The 20,228-nt window shown below is 35.2% G+C and overlaps 3 protein-coding genes and 1 long non-coding RNA gene across 4 annotated transcripts; all 4 read right to left on the bottom strand.

Moving 5' to 3' along the window:
* Positions 1-196: 196 nt before the first annotated feature.
* Positions 197-2,260, bottom strand: LOC143614456 (formiminotransferase cyclodeaminase-like protein). Its single transcript, XM_077087888.1, has 2 exons — positions 1,818-2,260; positions 197-716 (listed from the first exon to the last, which is right to left on the bottom strand). Exons 1-2 carry the CDS (start codon positions 2,218-2,220, stop codon positions 211-213), a joined length of 909 nt encoding a protein of 302 aa, XP_076944003.1. The 5' UTR covers positions 2,221-2,260; the 3' UTR covers positions 197-210.
* Positions 2,261-7,346: 5,086 nt separating this feature from the next.
* LOC143614455 (formiminotransferase cyclodeaminase-like protein) lies at positions 7,347-8,838 on the bottom strand. Its single transcript, XM_077087887.1, has 2 exons — positions 8,414-8,838; positions 7,347-8,004 (listed from the first exon to the last, which is right to left on the bottom strand). Exons 1-2 carry the CDS (start codon positions 8,781-8,783, stop codon positions 7,493-7,495), a joined length of 882 nt encoding a protein of 293 aa, XP_076944002.1. The 5' UTR covers positions 8,784-8,838; the 3' UTR covers positions 7,347-7,492.
* A 3,081-nt stretch (positions 8,839-11,919) lies between these two features.
* On the bottom strand, positions 11,920-13,079 carry LOC143614463 (uncharacterized). Its single transcript, XR_013150296.1, has 4 exons — positions 12,995-13,079; positions 12,256-12,593; positions 12,087-12,157; positions 11,920-12,017 (listed from the first exon to the last, which is right to left on the bottom strand). It is a non-coding gene; the product is annotated as an uncharacterized LOC143614463 (long non-coding RNA).
* Positions 13,080-15,422: 2,343 nt separating this feature from the next.
* LOC143614460 (uncharacterized) lies at positions 15,423-18,429 on the bottom strand. The gene is made up of 3 exons (XM_077087893.1): positions 18,092-18,429; positions 17,303-18,030; positions 15,423-17,209 (listed from the first exon to the last, which is right to left on the bottom strand). The coding sequence occupies exons 1-3, from the start codon at positions 18,427-18,429 to the stop codon at positions 15,423-15,425; spliced, it is 2,853 nt and encodes a 950-aa protein (XP_076944008.1).
* Between the last annotated feature and the right edge of the window lie 1,799 nt (positions 18,430-20,228).

Here is a 20,228-nt window from a genome sequence, read left to right as displayed (position 1 = left end):
AATCATATATTATATGGGTATGCAATATTTGTTATATGGATGTAAACTTATATACGGACCATAATAATATATACATATAGATATCGAATTGGCCATCTTACCAATTTACTGGTCAGATCGGATTCATGAACTGAATGATGTTATAATTATATTAAAAAAAAACTTACATATAACATGAAACATGGATATTATATAAGTGACATGAACTAGTCAAGCAGAAGTTAACTTCAAGTAAGTTTTAATAATCTCATCTTGTGAAAAATCAGTAAAATAACCTTTCCCAACAGTCACACCCGCCTCGGTTCCTAACCGTTCAACCGCTTTCTGAACCTGATCACCACCAACTACACTCGGTTCAAGCAGATTACAAGCCACCTCAATAACACCATCATGAACTAGAGCCATTGACTGAACCGACGCAAGCCCACCCCCTCTTCCACTTACCCTCTTTGCAATCTTGCGAACCGTACCAATATCATTGCTATACACAGGCACATTGTAGTTATCAACCCATTTGGTTGCACCTATGACCACCACACCCTTGGTTTTGACCACTTGGACCGGACCTTCGTCTGGTTCAAGTGGTAGAACTGATGACTCTAGCCCACCTGACCAATGATGTCCGGCTGCATTCGGCTTGAAGTAGCCGAGCTCCCTCCTGATTGCGTCTAATGATCTTTGGTCTTTATGAGCAGCTCCATATGTGTATGTAGGGACTGCAAGGCATGTTTATGAAAATAAATGTAGGTCGTTAAATGAGTCGTGTTTATGGGCTGGTGGGTCAAACCCGACAACGACAAGTTTTGACCCAGCACGAACATACACAAACCTGAAAATCATATCAGACAGACATGGTAATCCGAACAACACAAGTTTTGGCGGATTTAAAATTTTAAATGAAGGCAACCCGTTTAATCCGAATTTTTTAATTTCTTAGTTTTTTTTTACATTTTAATACTCAAAAACTACAAGTTTACCTCTAAAAATACAAATGTATATAAAAGTAATTGCGTTTAAACTATAAAAATTAGTAATCCTTTTTTTTTTAAGAGAAACTACCTTATAGCGTAAACCGCACATTGTGCAGCCTAGAACTTGTAATATCAGTCCAGTTCACTAAATCTGTCTAACTTTTCAGTAACTTAAACGGTATCCTAGTTTTTTTGGCAAAGTACAAGATATCAATGCATAAGGTACAAGGTTTACACGGCAAGCAAAAAGTTAAATATCTTGTACTATGCCAAAAGACTAAAATATCCTTCAAACTAACAAAACAGTTATATCGCTAGCGTAATGTCGCCAAAAAAAAAAGATAAAAGTTGCAATTCTCACCAAACCACAAGGACCAAGAGTGCAGTTTACTAAAGCGATCTATTTAAGTTATGGGTCTGGATCAAATACAAATGACTTTTGTTGCGAGAAGTGTACAAATACTAGAAAATTATTATTATTATTATATTATTATTATTATTATTATTATTGTTGTTGTTGTTGTTCTATTGTATTATTTTTTATAACATAATTACTCTAGTTCAAAATTGTAATTACTTTAGTTATTTGTATGTTTAATATATTAATTTTATTTGTATCGGATCCCACTTAAATAACATAAACACATTTTTTTAAAAAAGTAAGTATAAAATTAAGCGGGTCAACCTGAATATGACCCCGTTTAACTACACGTGTTTCGCAAGTTTGACCCCAAACCAACCTATTAAGTTTTTAACATAAAACACACATTTTAAAAAACAATTATAAAACAGTTAAACAAGTCAACCCAAACCCGACTCGTTTGACTAAATGTGTACCAACCAAACCTTTAAGTACGGAGCCAACATCCTTGGCTAAAGCTTTCGCAGTAACGGCAACTTGTTGAACACATGTTTCACCCAACGGATGAAAACAAACATGATCAACGACACCAAGACGAGGATGACTTCCACTATGTTGGTCAAAGTCAACCGCTTCAAAAGCTGCTTTGACCATTGAGAAAACCGCATGCTTTAAAGAACTTGAATCATCATTGTTATTATTATCTGGTGTTAACGTCGATTTAGCGACGAGTGTGTAACCAACTCTGTTGTAAGTCTCGTCTTCGAACTTGTTAACAATTGCGGCATCGGGATACTGTTTGGCGGCACGTTCTATTGTCGCTAATGCGGATTTGTTTCGTGTTTCGGAGATGTAAATTTTGCAACAAGATAGCGTCGATTTGAGCATTTGTGATGCTTTCAAATGTGACGGATTTGTGACTGTGTTTGAAGATTGATAGATATTTTGTTATCCATACCTACTCCCTAAAATGAATTTTGACCTTACAAATATTTTGGGAATTATTAACAATTTTTTTTACATTAATAAATATAAAGCATGCGGTTTGTGTCATTTTCGTTGCGGGTATAGTCGGGTATTTGACTGGTTTCACCGGGTTTTTTCCGGGTTTCGGGTAAGGTAGGGTCGGTTTTGACCGGGCATTCCCGGTTCCGGGTCCTACCCACGAGTTGGGTACAGATAGGAATTGGTTTCGGGTCATGTTCGAAGCCAGGTATTTTGTGCACCTCTATCTATAAACATGTAGATAATCAGTTGTTTTTACAATTCGTCACTAAACTTTTCTCTAATAAAGTATCCCATGCTTCTTAAGGATTAAAAGTTTTCAAACCGAATGCAAGACAAAAATTGGGTAATTAGTAAATGGGTTTATTGGTTATGATTTAGGTTATGTAATTTTATTATTCTTATTATCATTATTATTATTAATATTATTATTATGGGTTCACTTGAATTGGTAAATTGGGTTTAAACATTAAGAATGCATATTATTTTTGAAAAGAATATATAATTTTTGTTTAAATAAAATCCAATACTATTTGGGCGATCGGGCCAGGGAGGATCGACCTCCCCGCCCCGCCTCGTAGTCGGGATTGCTTCTTACGTGTTACAAGTGTATTTTTGAGTTAAGAAATGTACAACGGCTGTGTTGGAACCCTAAATGCTTGAGTTAAGAAAGGTAAAAGGATGAATAACTCTATAGAATGGCCAACTTGATTGATTCAATGCGTTACAAGTGTATTTTTGTATATCCTTTACATGGAATATATTCTCCCTTCATATAGGCATGGAGAGGTTCAACGAAAGAAATATTTAAATCTAGTGTCCCTTGGTCTTTTCTCATCGCTGCTTTCATCCTACCTTTTCAGTCATTAGTTTAATAGGTTGTTTTCTTTTTTAGACAAAACTAATTAGACATATCTTTCACACTTTAAACCTTCTAGTTCCATTTTCACTATATATTCTAGGAATTTCTTAGTTGGGCTCCTTTGATTACTTTATGGGCCATGAGCTACGTGTACAATGTGTTTGGATGTACTTTTTTGTGGGCTTTTGTTTTTTATGCTTTGTTTTTGTTATAATTTGTTGTTCCTTATTTATTGGCCCAAAATTATTATGTATTTTTGTAGGGGCCCAATTTAGTAAGTTATTTTGTTTTTAGATGGTTTAATAAATAAAAAAAATATTTATATATTTATATATTTTATTACAAATTTTATTTTTTAATTTACATTATTGTTTTAAACGTTTAGAGAAAAAAAAAAACAGAAAATTCGTTGAAGCCCCCACTCGCCTGAACCACAACAGGCTCATGTGGCTTCAACGGTGGCTTCGACGAGTGTACAGTCAGCGTCCAGTCAGCACTAGATGACACAATAACAATAATACTGGATGAATTCAGGGGATGACTTCAATGGCAACACATAGTCTTACATATGCTATGGGGGCGTTTTATATTGACGATAAACCAATTATAAATGGGAATGGACAGTGTGATGGCTCCATATGATTTGATATTGATTCACAAGGGTTTTGATCATAGGCATGTGTGGATTTTTATGTAAACGTGAGTTGTATGCTGTGTGAATTATGTGTATAGCAAAAATAGTAAATTGTGATAGACGGTGATTATGATTGTTGGAAGGGGTGGGTAAATGTTGATACAATCATGTGATAAATGGGAATGAGATGTGTTTGATAGGCTGACATGATCACTATTTATTGGGGAAAAGTTTTGATTAGTTATAAACAATATTTTTAGTTAATTAGTTGGTAACATGTTAAATTTTAAATTAATTATTATTATTTTATTTATAAAGGGAGAAGAGTGATGAATGGGCTCTATACTTCCATGGTATAGTGGATAATAGTGAAGTGGAATAAGGTACGTTGTGCGGCTGACGTGACATTGTAAACTGTAAAGTAAGAAACAAAATAGTATCCATACTTAATAGTTTAATAGTGTATAGTTTATTTTGGGTATTGATGAGATTGGTGGTACCAAAACCTGGGTCATATGTTGACAAGGATGCCAGCTTTAATATGAAACATGCCATAGGGTATAGGACATTGTTAATGCGACAATGAAATGTAACACATAATTAAATGTTGGATAACACAACAAGTAAGATAATTGAATTGTAAATGTAATCAAATAATTGTAAAGAACATATAACTTTTCATGAGACTTTTGGAAAGTGTTAAAAGGGGATCAATGATGGGATCAATGATCCCGCAATTTTATATATGTAATTCAAGTCACATGACAGGGTTTTAGGGTATGACAAGCGGCAACACAATATAGCTGTGGGTGCAATCTATCCACTTGGACAAAATTTAAGTTAGAAAATTTTATAATAATCAATAATAAAAATGATTTGTTGTATATTATTTTAAGTAGATTCAAATTGTCTCGTTCTAAAAAAATTTGGTTCATTTGGATTAACCTATTTCTTGTGTGTGACAATTGGTTTGAATGATGTAATCTTTAGCTTTTATCTCATCTTTTATAGTTGTACTTGAACTATTACTTTGCTAGTGAGACCCTAATTTTTAATGATACAGATTAACCGATTTCTAGTCTAGGTATAAGTTACAACTGATATGGACAAAAGAATGGAAGAGGACGCATCACGTATGACATTATTTCTTTAAAACAAAATTTCTAGTCTTTAATCTCAATCCTTAAGGTTGTATAGAAATCAGAGTAACAAGTATTCTTTGTAAATTGTAATCACCTTAATGTACATTTAACCACGTAGACGAGATTTTTCTAGAAAATACAGTGTACTTGTTCTCCGATTAATAAATTCAGTATAAATAACGAAGATGTCATTTGATTTAAAAACGTACACATGAAAAGGATATATGAGTTACGCTTTTTTAACAATCAACTTTTATTTAAGCATTGCGACTAGTAACTAGTAAGTCCCTCGTAACCACCAAGTTTACATCGACATAGGCTAATACAACCTTAACACTAAATTACATTAAGATTATTCAAAACGTAAATAAACACCACCTCTCTCAATATAACCCCACCATTTCTCCCATGTTATTGACCCATAAAAACGATAATCGTCTTAATTTTGTCTTCTTTGAATCTGTTAATCGACACCCTTGAACCATTAAGCATAGTTTTATTTTTTCATTTATCGCTTTCCATAAACACCAACATGCCGTGAGTATCATTGATTGAATTGCCCTTCGCCCACATTCTAATTATTATTATTTTATTATTTTAATTTTAATATATTTTGTTTCATTGTACACCTATGAACACCACATTTGATTTGATTATATATCACTAAATAATGTAAAAGATATATTAAGTTATGTCAAAATAACATTATATTCTTTCACTTAAAAACAATACAAAATGAAAACAAATTAATTGCCTTTATCCATCCTACCCCCTTCATATGTACTCTTTCGTCGGCTTATACATAAGAGCATCCACAATGCTAAAACAAAGCGGATGATCTAGTTATCCACTTCTCTCTCATCTCTCTACTTTTCTCTTTCATCTCTCTAACTTTTTACCAACTTCCAACTCACATAACTCATCCACACTTATTCACTTTTATGAACATGACACCCTCTCTCATCTATTTCTCTCTCATCTCTCATCCATGTCATTTGCCACCTAAACTAAATGAGAAAGTGGATACATGATTGGAGATGCTCTAATAATACATGCATGTTAGTCCTGACTAGATAAGCAACCCGTGAATTTGATGATGTGGCCAATGATGTTGACCTATAACCCATTCAGTATTTCTACTTTCATTTTTTCGTATTCTTTATACATGATCCTAAGTAATGACAAAATTGCTCCATGAAATGATGTTTTGGAGTGTGTTTTTATTATTATTTCTTGTGGGCTAATTTACATGTGAATAGATAGGGTCCTAAACTCGTTCGTGGATTCAAATACACCATAAGATGGTCTTAGATATCTCCCGCGGATTAACCCTCATTGTTAGAGGAACAACACTAGTTACCACACACGGATCCGTCCTTATCAACTTACAAGAAGCCCGTGGGCAAGAGACCAGTCACCCACGGAGGAGACAAAAATGCATACAATTTAAGATTCCCCAAGGACGAAGGACAAAACACCAACACTGTAACACTGTCACGTCCAATTAGAAACCTCTCCCCGCCAAGAATAGAAGGTTCTACTGATACTCTGATAGTGATAGCTCGACTAATCCTTCTCTAGCGGCTATAAATACCACACTCAAACCAACATTTAAGGAATTCTCACTCTTACGATTATTCTCTAAGAACTTGTACTGATTAACACGCCGGACGGTGGTTACGAGAAGCATTTCCTATTCTTCTTCTCGTAACGAGCTCGCAGTGTCATGTTTTATAGGTTTGACAGATAAAACTCGTGAAGATCAGATCTGACCCTAAACCCGGATGAGACATAAGTTTACCCCTTAGGTTGAATTAGTATTTCTTCAATATGGTTTTTAATATCTATCTTGAGTGATTAGTGAGGATAATATATGAAATTTTAAATATAAAAACACAAACTTACCATATGTACATAACACATGGTTACATGATTGCATGAATTAAGGATTACTTGAATATTTAACTCAAATTCTTGTTTTTAGGACGTACGTGTGTGATTACAACTTTAATTTCTTTAGTGATAGTTAAAGCTTATGTTGTCATTATTAATTAATCTTATTGTCTTAGTTGGCTAGTTGTCATCATTGCTACCATATCCTCTTGGCTAATTCCCACAAAACAAAGAAACGATGAACACCATTTTTGTATTGTTGTCTTTGTAGCTTGATTATTTATACTAGACAATATATATGTGTACATATAGTTGATAAACATCAATTGACATCCTTGTCATCATAGCTCTCATGTTTTTTTGTTAGAGAACACATTACTAGTTACTACACATGTAATGTGCACATAGCTTTAAATAACACATGTGAATGTATATACTAATATAGAGATTTTGAATTTCACATGAACAACAATGCATATCAAAATCAACCTTGATCTTTTATATCTTAAAATTGATGCATACCAAACTACAAATTTTATTTACATGCACACATGTGGATATTAATCCACTTAATTATCCAATTTATAACTCAATAAAGATCAAGATTAATTCAATGAAATTGTTTCATTGTCCGGATGATATCATCTTAAAGTAGGTTTGAATAATGTCATCGGGCGATAGATCAGTGAAATACCCTTTCCCAACTGTCACACCCGCCTCGGCTCCTAGCTGTTCAACCGCACCCTGGACTTGATCAACACCAACCAGACTCGGTTCAACTAAATTACAAGCCACCTCAATAACATCATCATGAACTAAAGCTATCGACTGGACCGATGCAAGCCCACCACCTCTTCCACTCACTCTCCTTGCAATCCTGCGAACCACACCAATGTCCTTGCAAAACACTGGCGCGTTGTAGTTAACCACCCATCCACTTGCTCCTATGACCACCACACCCTTGGCTTTAACCACTTGTGTTGGACCTTCATCCGGTTCAAGTGGTAGAACCTCTGACTCTAGCCCACCTGACCATTGTTGTCCTGTCACATTCGGCTTGAAGTAGCCTAGTTCCCTCCGGACCGCATCCAATAATCTTTGATCTTTGTGAGCAGCTCCATATGTGTAGCAAGGGACTACAATGAACATTAATAATAATAATAGTAGTAGTACCGATCAAAATAATAATAAATATTAATAAATAACAACAGGAGTAGCAACAGCAGTAGCAGTAGTAATAATGATAATGTGGTTTAAAGTAGTGGTAATAATAATAATATTAATATTAATAATAATAACGTTCAAAATAATAATAACAATAACGACAACAAACAACAGCTGAAGTAATAATAACGTCGATCAAAATATAATAATAATCATTATTAGATAAAGTTTAAACTTTAAAGTAGTAGTAGTAATAATAATATTAATATTAATAATAATAACGTTCAAAATAACAACTACAAACAACAGCATAAGTAATAATAATGTCGATCAAAATATAATAATAATAACTATTAGATAAAGTTATATGAATGATCAAACCTTTAAGTATGGAGCCAACATCCTTAGCTAGAGCTCTAGCAATCAATGCAACTTGTTGAACAGAAGTTGAACCTAAAGGATGAAAGCAAACATGATCAACGACACCAAGACGAGGATGAGTTCCACTATGTTGGTCAAAGTCAACGGCTTCATAAGCTGCGTTGAACATCGAGAAAACCGCATTCTTCAAAGAATCTGTTGATTTGGAGACAAGAGTGTAACAAACTCTATTGTAAGTCTCATCATCAAACTTGTTAACAATTGCGGTATCGGGAAACATTTTAGCGGCTCGTTCAATCGACTCGAGAGCCGGCTTGTTTCGTGCACCGGATATGTAAACTTTACCACAATAAAGCATTGAAGCAGACATATGTTTGGTTGTTTGAAAACTAGTTTGGTATTTTAATGTTTGTGTTTGATAGGTTTGTTTTGGTGAGTGGGATCATTGATATATATGGCCTCTTCATACCTAATTTTCAAAATAAGAATTTATTTTATTTTATTTATTTATATTTTTGCAACAACTATTTAACTCACAAACATAGCATGAGCTAACAAACCATGTCATGAGAAAACTCGTTGCCCGATGCTCGTTCAAAGCTCGCTCTAAAATAGCTAGTTTGACACTGATATATTTATAAGCGAGTCGAGCATTTAATATAATAAGTTCACTTGTTAGTTGGACCGTTTTGCTAGCTTAAGCTAAAGCCCAAATTTTAATATATATGTATAAGCTATTACCCTATTTTAATATATAAAAATTATAAATTATGTAAAATAATTTTGCTTTCAAATAAAAGAGTTGGCTTTAGATTTTAATGAGCGAAGCTCAAACTCAACATTCTAGCTTGTAAAGATTAAATAGTTGAGTTCGAGCTTATCATGACTCGACTTGACTTGATTCATTTACAGCTCTAGATTAACAATTGTTTTGAGTGTTCACGTGAAATAAACTCTTTCGAAATCTTGCTTATTTTGTAACTAGATTTTTGTAGTTTTTCTAATTATATTTGGTTACACATGAAAATTAATGGGTTGATTGGGTAATTTGTTATAATCTACTTAAATTATAATAATAAACCTTTTTATAATCGTTAAACTATTATAATGAAAAATTAATGGGTTGATTCAAATGAGTCACCACCAGTCCATCACCCATCACCAGCGTCTCTCACCACCACTACCTACCACTCGTCAATGTCACCATCATCGTTACTATGACGCATCACCGTCAATTCTTGTATCTAAGTGCGCGTAAGTATCATTTAATACGCAACAATCATTAGTGTTCTTAAATCAAGTTTGATCTATACAAACAACCCAAACTTAGAAAAGAAAGAAAAAAGGTTGAATCTCAATTTGAAACCCAACATAAATGAATTATTATATTTCATATATAGTAAAGCAAACAAGCAAAAAAAGAGAGATGAATGGCTAAATTTGCACACACAATTCACGTGTGAAACTAATTATTGCACACAAAATAATAAGTTGCAATAGCAAACAAAACATCAACATCACTTTTTTTATAAGTTTATACACGTCATGTAATTGTATGAAGACCTTATCTACATCAAACTCAAAACAAACATTTTATGTTACCGTTGGGCTTTCTCACTTCAAAGATCATATATAGCTTATTTTATTTTTTTGTTTATTTTTATTTTTTTTGTTGAAGACCTTCTAACTATCTTTCAAGTTTGATATCATTTCGTGTTGGTCGGGCTCGGAAACAGTTCAACCGGTTGTATCTGGTTGTTCAACCAGAAATATAGACCGGATTGATGTCTCCGATAGCCTATACATCTAATAATACATATCAGTTTGAAGCGGTTATTAAAACATTGAGAAAAACTTTTTTTTCCCTCACTTAAAATAATTGTTGCGTACTTATAAAGGAAAAGTAGTTTTGACTTTTGATGGGCACATGGTTTTGGGGAGGTTAATGAACACTTTATCCAACGTATGTGTAATTCTGCTTCATTATCTTGTACTCAAGTTAAGTTTAAACTTGTGTCGTTAGAACAATTATTTATTAAATTGGGTTATTTCCAAGGTATTTATTAAAATAAGTTATTGAATTTATATATTTGTAAGTTTAGATGGAGAGTTTGTTACTGTTTTGATATATTAATGTTAGACGTGTTTGGGAGAATTGATTGGTATTTTTTATATACATTTACTTTTTATATTATCGTATATTAAAAATACATCGATCTATAACCTCTAATAAAAACTTGCAACCTTTGTCATTTGTCAGTTGTTGCCTCCTTCATTAAACTAATTATCGAATATATCAAACTAACTATCTTTAAATGTGGTATTTCGGTTATTTATTAATGCTATCGATTGAATATAATAATTATTCAATTTAAAATCTTATCATATATTAGTCAAACTACGAATGGTTTGGTTAGTGTTCAAATACTTTTGTATATAATTTTTTTTTCTTTTAAAGAATCTTTAATTCAATATGAGATGACAGTGGTGACCGATAAAATCTTGTCATTCAATTATGATAAATATGAGAATAGATGTACATATCAACATTAAAGATGTGATAGAGCATGTTTGCTAACATATAAAGTACGGATTAAAAACTTTATTATATCAGGAGAATTTAAAAGACGTGTGCATGGGAATGTCATCTTGTAGCTTTTTTCGTTATTTTATCAAAACATGTTGAGGTCTAGATAGTCCACCCGTCGTCAACATTGTAGCGAATGATGCTCGTAAAAAAGAAAACAGAACCCGAATGGATTATATGTCATTTAATAATCCAATGAAAAATGATCTATTTTAGAAAATCCGTGTACACAATTCTAGCTAGCCAAGCTGGTATGTTTATAAAAGATATTACTATTAGCTGCGTTTTCTTTTTATTTGTTGTAGGTTTCATAATAAAACTTAATTAAATCGGTATTATGAGTAAAATAGAGCAAATCACAAATGCATGATAAAAAGAAAAAATATATGAAAGTCAAATTACGTAGCATTTGCTTGAGTTGACATCTAAATGGGCTCAATCATTTTGGGTTTAAATAAACAAGAATTGGGCTTATCGCTGAACCCACTAAATAAAGACCCAACTGATGTCATTTCGGCCTTTTGGGTTTGCAACCCTCAGCTTTTGGAAATTGAATAAATTGTTAACGTGACAAACTTCCAATTTTCTTGTCACGTTAATAAATAAATAAATAAATAACTAGAAAGCTGATCCGCGCGTTGCGGCGGGTTTGAGGTGTTGTTTGATGAATATTAAAGTGTAATGCAATTTCTGTTGATTCGTAGCTATTGTTATGAAAATGTAACGTAGTATCAAAAAAGCTCCTGTAGAATACTCCACACTTAATTTACATAATATTAAGCATTAAACAACCTAAAGGAAGTAAAGTGGTACAACATCCATAGAGTTACAAAAAGTGGGTCGTAGCGCTGGTGGTCATGTACCTACTTGTTTATGTTTAACATAACATCTAGTTAGGCCTTTTTACATAGTAGAGCCTTTTAGTAATTACATATTTGCATAATTTTACAGCCATGTCTTTGAGATGTGCGTTAGTTCCGCCAAAATAAGTTTCCCGTAATTTTCGACATGTGAAACCTGTTTCAATTCAATTTTTATGTGTTAAGATCGCTGGTGTTTAGGCTATATTATTTAAATGTTTCTTACCTAGTTATAGTAGGTGTTAACAAAAAGCATGCATTGTTGGAGTCCCCTTTACATCTTCTGTCTCTTTTCACCTGAATTTGTCATAATGATAGTTGAAGCTTTAGTTCAATAAACAACATATTGTCGTTGGTCATAACAATATTTAATGGTTATTGAAGGATGTGTATACCTGGAACATCTTGCATTGGCCTCTTTCTCTTTGGATCTGGTGTTTGTGGTGTGAGGCTTGTTGATGTGGATGCCGATTTGGGCTGAAGAACATTAGTGTCTGGTGTGTCGCTTATCTAGTTGACGGATATTGAGTTGTCAGCCCTTTTAGTTAGTTCAAATAACTTTGGAACACCAATCATTGCAGAGATCTCTGGTGGCAATACTTTCTGGTCAATGTTTCCTTTGTCTAAAACCATCACACGGCATTCTGTTCTTAGTGCATCAGTCATTGTTTCATCATAGATCACGTCATCTGTTGTGTTTGTGTCGTCAGTTATCGAGGCATTCAAACAGTACCTGTCATATATGAATTTAGGTATCATTCAATAGTCTTATGAGATGTAGTATGTGTATGATATGCACCTATTGTATGTCATACAGTTAAAAACAAAATTCTTTGGCGGTTGTTAAGATTCTTCTTAATTAATCAAAAGTCTACAAACAAAATAAAGAGAATTAATGAAGTTGTGTAAAAAATAAATTTGAAAGACGAAAAAATTAAAGCGAAACATAACATACAGAACTAATAACTTTGTCCACTGACGACCGTAATCGTGAAAAATAGGAGTACAAACATTGAACCACACATATGCATGCGGAATTTTATAAATGTATATAAAAATTATAATTAAAAGATTAATATGTCATCATATATGCAATTTAATAGATATTTTGGAATATGAGAAGCATTATCTTACTGGAATTTTGGTGTGATATCTTCATGGTCTCGACAAGCGAATGATGTTTTGCAACCGTCTTCATCGTCTTCTTCTTCTGGGTACAAAGTACTTGGGCACCTGGAGCACTGTGCAAAGTACCAGTTTCGGTTGGTTGCCACTTCGTTTATTCTGGCTATGCATGTGTAGGTTTTGCCTTTAGTCTGCACATATAGTAATGTGCATAATATTGTGAAATGAATTGTTGAGTTATAGTAGATACCGCCAAATTGTGTTACTCTGACTGATGTGATGGCAATTGTATCTCCAGCTGTTGTTCTATCGTCGATCAAGTCAATCTGACCAGGCCATAAGGTGACGAGCACTTGTTTGTCACTGTTTGAAAAGATAAGAATTAGTAGCATGTTTTTGAAAATATTATAGAAGATTAATTACGAAACATGGAAGCTTAAATCAACATGAGTTGTGTGAAGGGCACATCAATTATATCAATTATGTTTTCACCTGAAATCTCTGATGTATATCTTTCTTAATGTTAAGTTATTGGATTCTGTAGTTCGGTTGCTCACTACACATCCAATGTAATCTGCGAATGTTGAATGTTGTGTCAGAATTAGGTTAGATTATAGTTACATTTAATTTATGATGATGAATGTTACCTGTAAGTAGATCCCAAGATTCAAGGCGTTCTTGAAGTTGCTCATAACGTGCGAAGTGATACTAGCAATTTGGTATGTTGTCATTAGTAACAGGGACAAACTGTGTCTTCTTTCCAATTATGAGTGATGCTTTATGAGGGCATATTGCCATGGATCTTCGGGGTACACTTGATATGTAGTTGCTGACATTGTAGCATGATTGAATTTTGATGATGTCTTCAAAGTATGACTCGTCTATTAGGTCAGCTGAGCATTCAATTGCGTCTGCATGTAGCAATTAGAAAATGTCAATAGTTTTAGGGAAATTATTAAAAATTCATGTTTTATAAGTTTAATCAAGTGTCACATATACGCGTACTTTATATAATAATATAATATGCATAGTAAATTGAAGGTACTTACATGTTGATCAACAAATAGGTAGCACAATTCTGGTTTTTTTCCTTTTGAGACCCAACGCTTCAAGACACGTATTGTAATAACCTTTGGTTTCTGACGTGGTTTGATCTCGGAGAGACGTATGTATGTCATTTTTTTGTCCTGTGTCATTCACATAGGATAGTGTAAAAATTGTATATACATTAGGGATAAATGAAAAAAAAAAGATTGTAAAATTATTGATGATGCTATTGTGTGTTGTGTGTCAATGGTAAGTATTTATGTGTAAGAAAGAATTGATATGATAAAGTATTAGGAACATGTATGGTTTATTTCCTTCAAAAAGTCAGAGTATACTATGTTTTTTGTAACATTATAGTCTTCACTATTTTCCGGTACTATCAGTATCTTTAAGGATTCAGGAGTGGTTGCTCTTGATAAGGCAACATAAAGTTGTCCATGTGAAAAACAGGTTTTGAAAGGTAAACGCCTATTTTGTCTAGTGATTTCCCTTGACTCTTGTTTATTGTCATTGCATAAACAAAGTCTTATCGGGAATTGTGTTCTTTTCATTTCAAAAGGTAGTTGCTTGTCTTTATGAGTTAGGGTTATTTTTGGTATGTACACACGACGGCCTACAAATTTTCCGGTCATTATATGTGCCTCAACTATTGTTGGTTACAGATGTGTGATAATTAATCGTGTGCCATTGCAAAGACCGTCAAGTGGATTTAGATTTCTAAGGAGTACTATTGGTGCGTTAACTTTCAGCTCAAGGATGTGTGGCGGGAGACTGTTAAAGTTCATTAGATTAAGGTACTCTACCGGGTATAAAGACGCATTGGCATTGTTGTCACCTGGTTGGGCAACTATGGAGTCGATACTAATGTACGTTGTTATTGTTCCTGGTGTTATGTTTAGTATTGTTGTATTAAGTTCATTTACAGTGTCATTTTTAGGACAAACAATAGCCTTGGTTGATAGTGTTGTAGCAGATGGGTTGGCCAAAGTTTCTTCATCATATATGAAGTTAATTAGGTATATCAATGAATTTTATTTAAAAGGAATCAAGTATTGTGGTGGTATTATTTTTTTTTTTGTGGTTTGTGGTTCGTTAATGTCAGTCGTGCCTATATCACCATCGCCTACAGCGACCAACCATGACGAGAATGAAGATATTGAATGTTGTTCTTCTAACGTTAGATTTGGTCTGTGTAGACGCATGTTTTCTGTTAGTTTGTACACTTTGAAATGCCTCCAAAGATAAGATCTTGGTAAGGTAGATGAAATGATTGTCGCGTTGGAAGCCCCCGGTATTATAGGAAGAGTTTGTCTAAAGTCGCCACCAAGTAATACACACTTGCCACCAAACAGCCGATCAGGGTTGTTAAATAAGTCTTTTAACGATCTGTCTAATGTTTCGAGACACTTTTGTCATTCATTGGAGCCTCATCCCATATGATAAGAGACGTTTCATCTAGTAACTGAGACAATTGAGTGTTCTTCTTTATTTGGCAAGTTGAGTTGTCCGTCAAATCAAGTGGGATTTTAAATCGTGAGTGGGCGGTTCTTCCTGATGGCATTAACAATGATGCAATCCCGGAGGCAGCAACAGCCAATACAATTTTACCAGTGGAACGTAATGAAGCAATTATTGTTGTCCATAAAAATGTCTTTCCTGTTCCACCATGACCATATACGAAGGCTAATATTTGTTGACTTGACGAAATGGCTGACGTGACATGGTCATATATCAACCTTTGTTGTGGGTTGAGACGTGTTAGAGACAATGCATGTTCTGATGCTAACAACTGCCTATCGTAGTTTTTTTCGTCCATCAAGAGCCTATTTTGTAGGCGTTGTAGCATGTTGGCATTTGGCATTGGCAAACCGTAATCTTTTAATGTTTTTCCAGAAGGACTTAATCGTAGTAATAATTCTAGCTCGAATAAGACATACTGCCTTAGGTCATCTTCATTTGCAATGCCATATGTTTGTTGCCCATCGTCTGCCATCTTTTGCCAATGTTGTTTCCATAGTTCAAGTGGGTTTGATATCTCACAATACAAAAGCATATGGCTGAACAGGGATCGTAATTTTGACGTGGAGGCCCAATTTGATGCCTCATAAATTGTAGATGACCATTCTCTATCATCACCCAATAATCCTAACGCCTCACATGCAGCACGAAATGTCGGATAAATTTGACCATTCACCGTTCGTATGCAAGTGTACGAACGACAACCTTTTTGGTAACCTAACAACATGCGTAGGTAAAAGGTCTCACCACAACTTGGATGTACGTATATAAGCCTTGCTATTGGTGGTGTCTTTCTAGACCATCTTCTTATCCAACTTTTTGATTCCCACCTATACTCTGTAACATAGTCAATATATCGAAGGTGACGACCAGTGCTGTCAAATTGATTGTTACGTAACCACTCGGTCAACATGGTAAGTCTATTGTATGGGTTGTGGACGAGACTATCAAGGTCATCATTATCCCTAAAAGTTATGTTCTGCATATTCTCAAAATGGACCGCGAGGACTTGTACAGCTGGATTTCTGTCATGGATTAAGAAATTAAAAATTCTCCAACATGCTTCATGTGTACGTATAAATCGACCGTCAACGAAGTTTTGTATTTCATTGAGGTGTGATGCGTCTTCATAATGGGTTGTACCAGTAGAGGCAGGGGTCTTTGTTATAGTATAGTGAACACGATCGGCACCTTTGGATATGTACTTGAATAGGTACTTGATAAGCATGCTCCAGCCACAGTACTCAACGTTGATATGAGCCATGTAATGTAGACATAGAGCACGGTTGTATGGAACAACATATCCATTGTCTAGTGTGACGTTGTCCTTGACAACAGTGAAGCCATTTGACCGGCGCCTATAGTGAACATACCCATTACTATCAAATGACGTCTCTTCTTGGTAATATTTTGGGAAGTTCTTTGAACAATTACCGGATGACATACATGGTGATGTTGGTCTCAACAGACCGCATGGTCCGTGCATCATGAGATCAGTAACGATCTTGTGTAGATTAGGATCAACATTAGGGTCTGGTATCTCCGCAGATATATAATTGTCAACCTCACTTTCGTCCCTTATCTTACATGCAGGATTTACCCATAAAAGCAAATGACAATGAGGGAGTCCTCTTTTTTGAAACTCGATGGTGTATAAATCTACATCGAATGATAATGGCAGCAACGTCAACATAAGTTGTAATAATGGTTTACATAAATGAATATGTGTTTGTGGTCAAACAAATAAATTACCTGCGGGCACCTCTCCAAATGGTTTCTTCTCTTTTAGAAAGCGGATTAACGACCTTACTTTTATTTGAAATACTCTGGCAATAACATCAGGGCGGTCCTGTGGTTTTAGTGATGGAAATTGTGACATATATCTTTCAATCTCTGGCCACTTGACATTACATGTGAAGGTAATGAAGTATTGAGGAATGCCATGAACTTTACAGATCGCTAAAGCATCTTGATAGTGCTTGTACATGTAGCGTGGCCCACCAGTAAACGAAGACGGAAGAAACGTTCGTTTGCCGACCTCTCGACCTTCGGTATCACCACGTTGAACTGCATCATATATGCCTTGAAGAAATTCGATACGAAATATATTTTGATTGTTTCTTATGTAGTCTAGACGATTTTCTTCAATACAGACATATGCATCAACCATATATTGTTGTGACAGACGACCTCCCCTTAACAACGTGTAAACATTATATCGATCATGTAATACGTAGCTGTAGTACATGTTGATAGTCAGCCTTTTGTCTTGTGAACCGTCCGGTTCACGCAGCTTTAGACTTGGTGACCATCCGCTCTCACAAAATGGGAGAAGCAACGGATATTGCAATGACATGTATAGTGAGTGCAATTTTGATATGCGTTGTGGCGTGTCGTCCTTATGGCGAATAATTATGTCAAATTGGTGACACGATGGATCACCATCGGATACTATTGCACCAATAGTTCCAGGAACGAGTCTGTTATATGTACGAGCACGATCAGATCCATAAAGGCATATGTTGAAAGTTTGCATGTGACCGGAGGAAATCTCTAGCTATTCGGAAGAGCTTGACAAGTTCGTTACAACTTTCCAATATGCGTAATATTAGGCTAACGGTTTCCGCGTTAAGCTCAGAATGAGTTTCATTACTAAATGCGTGAAGTCTATTTGAAATCTCATTGTCAGTGTCGTAGACATACATTTGTAAAAAGCGTGGTCTAGCATCTGCAGAAGGACAAAGAGAGCCTAGCCTGTGATGAACCTGGCCTGCAATCTTGAAAACATAAGGACCTGGACCTCGATTAACACTATTGTCAACCTTTGCACCAAAGGAGGTCATGAAGAACATGGAATTGTAAGCTCTAATATTTGTCATAAAATTAGACCGTTGGTAGAGATTTATGAGTGAAGTGTAAGGTCTTCTTGGAAATGGCAAAACTACGCGTCCACCTTTGCAACACTGATTATACTTAACACACCGATTAGTAGAAAGTGACACAATCCGTTCATCATACCAAAAGAGGGCACCACAAAATTGACAAATTCTGTCACAATCCCCATTATCAATATAGAGAGAAGTGGATGACGAATGAGAGGCTAACGAAGATCGACTTGCAACGTGCCTAGATGATTGACAATGAGTTTGATTTGACGAAGTAGACGTGTCAAACGGTAGGTGAGAAGCAGAACTGTAAGGCCCCGAACCCGGTAGCCCTACTTTAGCGTCGGATTTACTCATAAACACAGTTCTACAAATCAGAGTTTATTAAACTTTCGCGGAATATAAAACTTTAACCGTTTATTACAAAACAATTAATCTTTTCTTTAAAACCATAACATAAAATATCATATTTAAAACATCGTTTCTTCCATCTTCAGATGCCAGCCGTTCAATCCATGCCATGTGCCGTCCTCATGATAACTCTATAATCAGCTCACCTGCGTGCATACTAAAAGTCAGCTACGCTGAGCGAGTTCTAGTTAATCAGACGCCATACAATACATACACATACATACATATCCGAAGATACATATCCATACTTAATCTGTTACCCTACTACCATACATACATACATATCTACAATCACTAATCTCAGTCTACCGAGAGTACGTTCATAGTCCGCTGTCTATACCTGTACTCAAGATCGTGAACACGTAAAAGGTCCGCAGTCCTTACCTATGTTCACCAGTTATGGTACGTGCAAGGTCCGCAGTCCTTCCCTGTACCATCCTATATTGACAACACGTACAAGGTCCTCAGTCCTTCCCTATGTTGCAACTTAACCCATAGCACATGCGAAGTCCGCAGTCTTCCCCAATGCTACCAGAACACAAGTATAGCACGTATAAGGTCCACAGTCCTTTCTTGTGTTGACGCCTATCTATAATACGTATAAGGTCTGCAGTCCTTATCTACGTTGGCGTCTATCACCTATAACCATAGCACGTACGAAGTCCGCAGTCTTCCCCTATGCTACCACAACACAAATATAGCACGTATAAGGTCCAAAGTCCTTTCTTGTGCTGACGCCTATCTACATTACGTATAAGGTCCGCAGTCCTGATCTACGTTGGCGTCTATCTCCTATAACACGTATAAGGCCCACCGTCCCTATCTACGTTTACATCTATCATCTACATCACGTATAAGGCCCGCAGTCCTTAACTACGCCATCACCTGCCAAGTCTATGTCCAACAGAAGTTAGAGGGATTCGCCATCCTAACTTACTATGTCGAACGTAGGACTCACATACCATTAGAGTACCTGTACACACATACTTCACATATACAATAATTACATTATAGCATAAGAACACTCTAGGCGTTCTTTACATCATTCATTTAATAACCATCCCCCTTGTCGATACGTGCAATATCCGAAGATCGTTCACGCCACGACAAGTGTTCATTTGTAATGTTCATACATCTTCGATATATAATATTCGTACCTTTATTTTTAACCTGACAGTACGCGCAATATCCGAAGATCGTTCGCGTACCGACAAGCAATCATTCATATCCATCACATATATCACATATGGCATACACTTATCACTTAGGATAAATGTATTAACAACACATCGAGTATGCACACAGCCCCGAAAACATAACAAGGAATGGGGCTAGAAACTCACCTGAACTTGGTTACTTCTTCGGCTACTGATTATTCCTTC

Source organism: Bidens hawaiensis, unplaced genomic scaffold, assembly GCF_021521415.1.
Source record: "Bidens hawaiensis isolate Kalapana, Puna unplaced genomic scaffold, B.hawaiensis_p1.1 tig00040034_1, whole genome shotgun sequence".
NCBI classification, from domain to species: domain Eukaryota; kingdom Viridiplantae; phylum Streptophyta; class Magnoliopsida; order Asterales; family Asteraceae; genus Bidens; species Bidens hawaiensis.
The sequence above is the reverse complement of the archived record's forward strand: the minus strand, read 5'-3'. Positions and strand labels throughout refer to the sequence as shown.

Bases quoted from the DNA above. Each gene is read 5' to 3' on its own strand.
- LOC143614456 (XM_077087888.1), bottom strand. From the start codon at position 2,220: ATGCTCAAATCGACGCTATCTTGTTGCAAAATTTACATCTCCGAAACA. The intron at 717-1,817 runs GTTTGGTTGGTA...CATGCCTTGCAG, and splicing joins TGTTGGCTCCGTACTTAAAG to TCCCTACATACACATATGGA.
- LOC143614455 (XM_077087887.1), bottom strand. From the start codon at position 8,783: ATGTCTGCTTCAATGCTTTATTGTGGTAAAGTTTACATATCCGGTGCA. The intron at 8,005-8,413 runs GTTTGATCATTC...TGTTCATTGTAG, and splicing joins TGTTGGCTCCATACTTAAAG to TCCCTTGCTACACATATGGA.
- LOC143614460 (XM_077087893.1), bottom strand. From the start codon at position 18,429: ATGACAAATATTAGAGCTTACAATTCCATGTTCTTCATGACCTCCTTT. The intron at 18,031-18,091 runs GTCACATGCAAA...TACATATAACAG, and splicing joins ATAGCTAGAGATTTCCTCCG to ACTCGTTCCTGGAACTATTG. The intron at 17,210-17,302 runs GTAATTTATTTG...CATTCGATGTAG, and splicing joins ATTTGGAGAGGTGCCCGCAG to ATTTATACACCATCGAGTTT.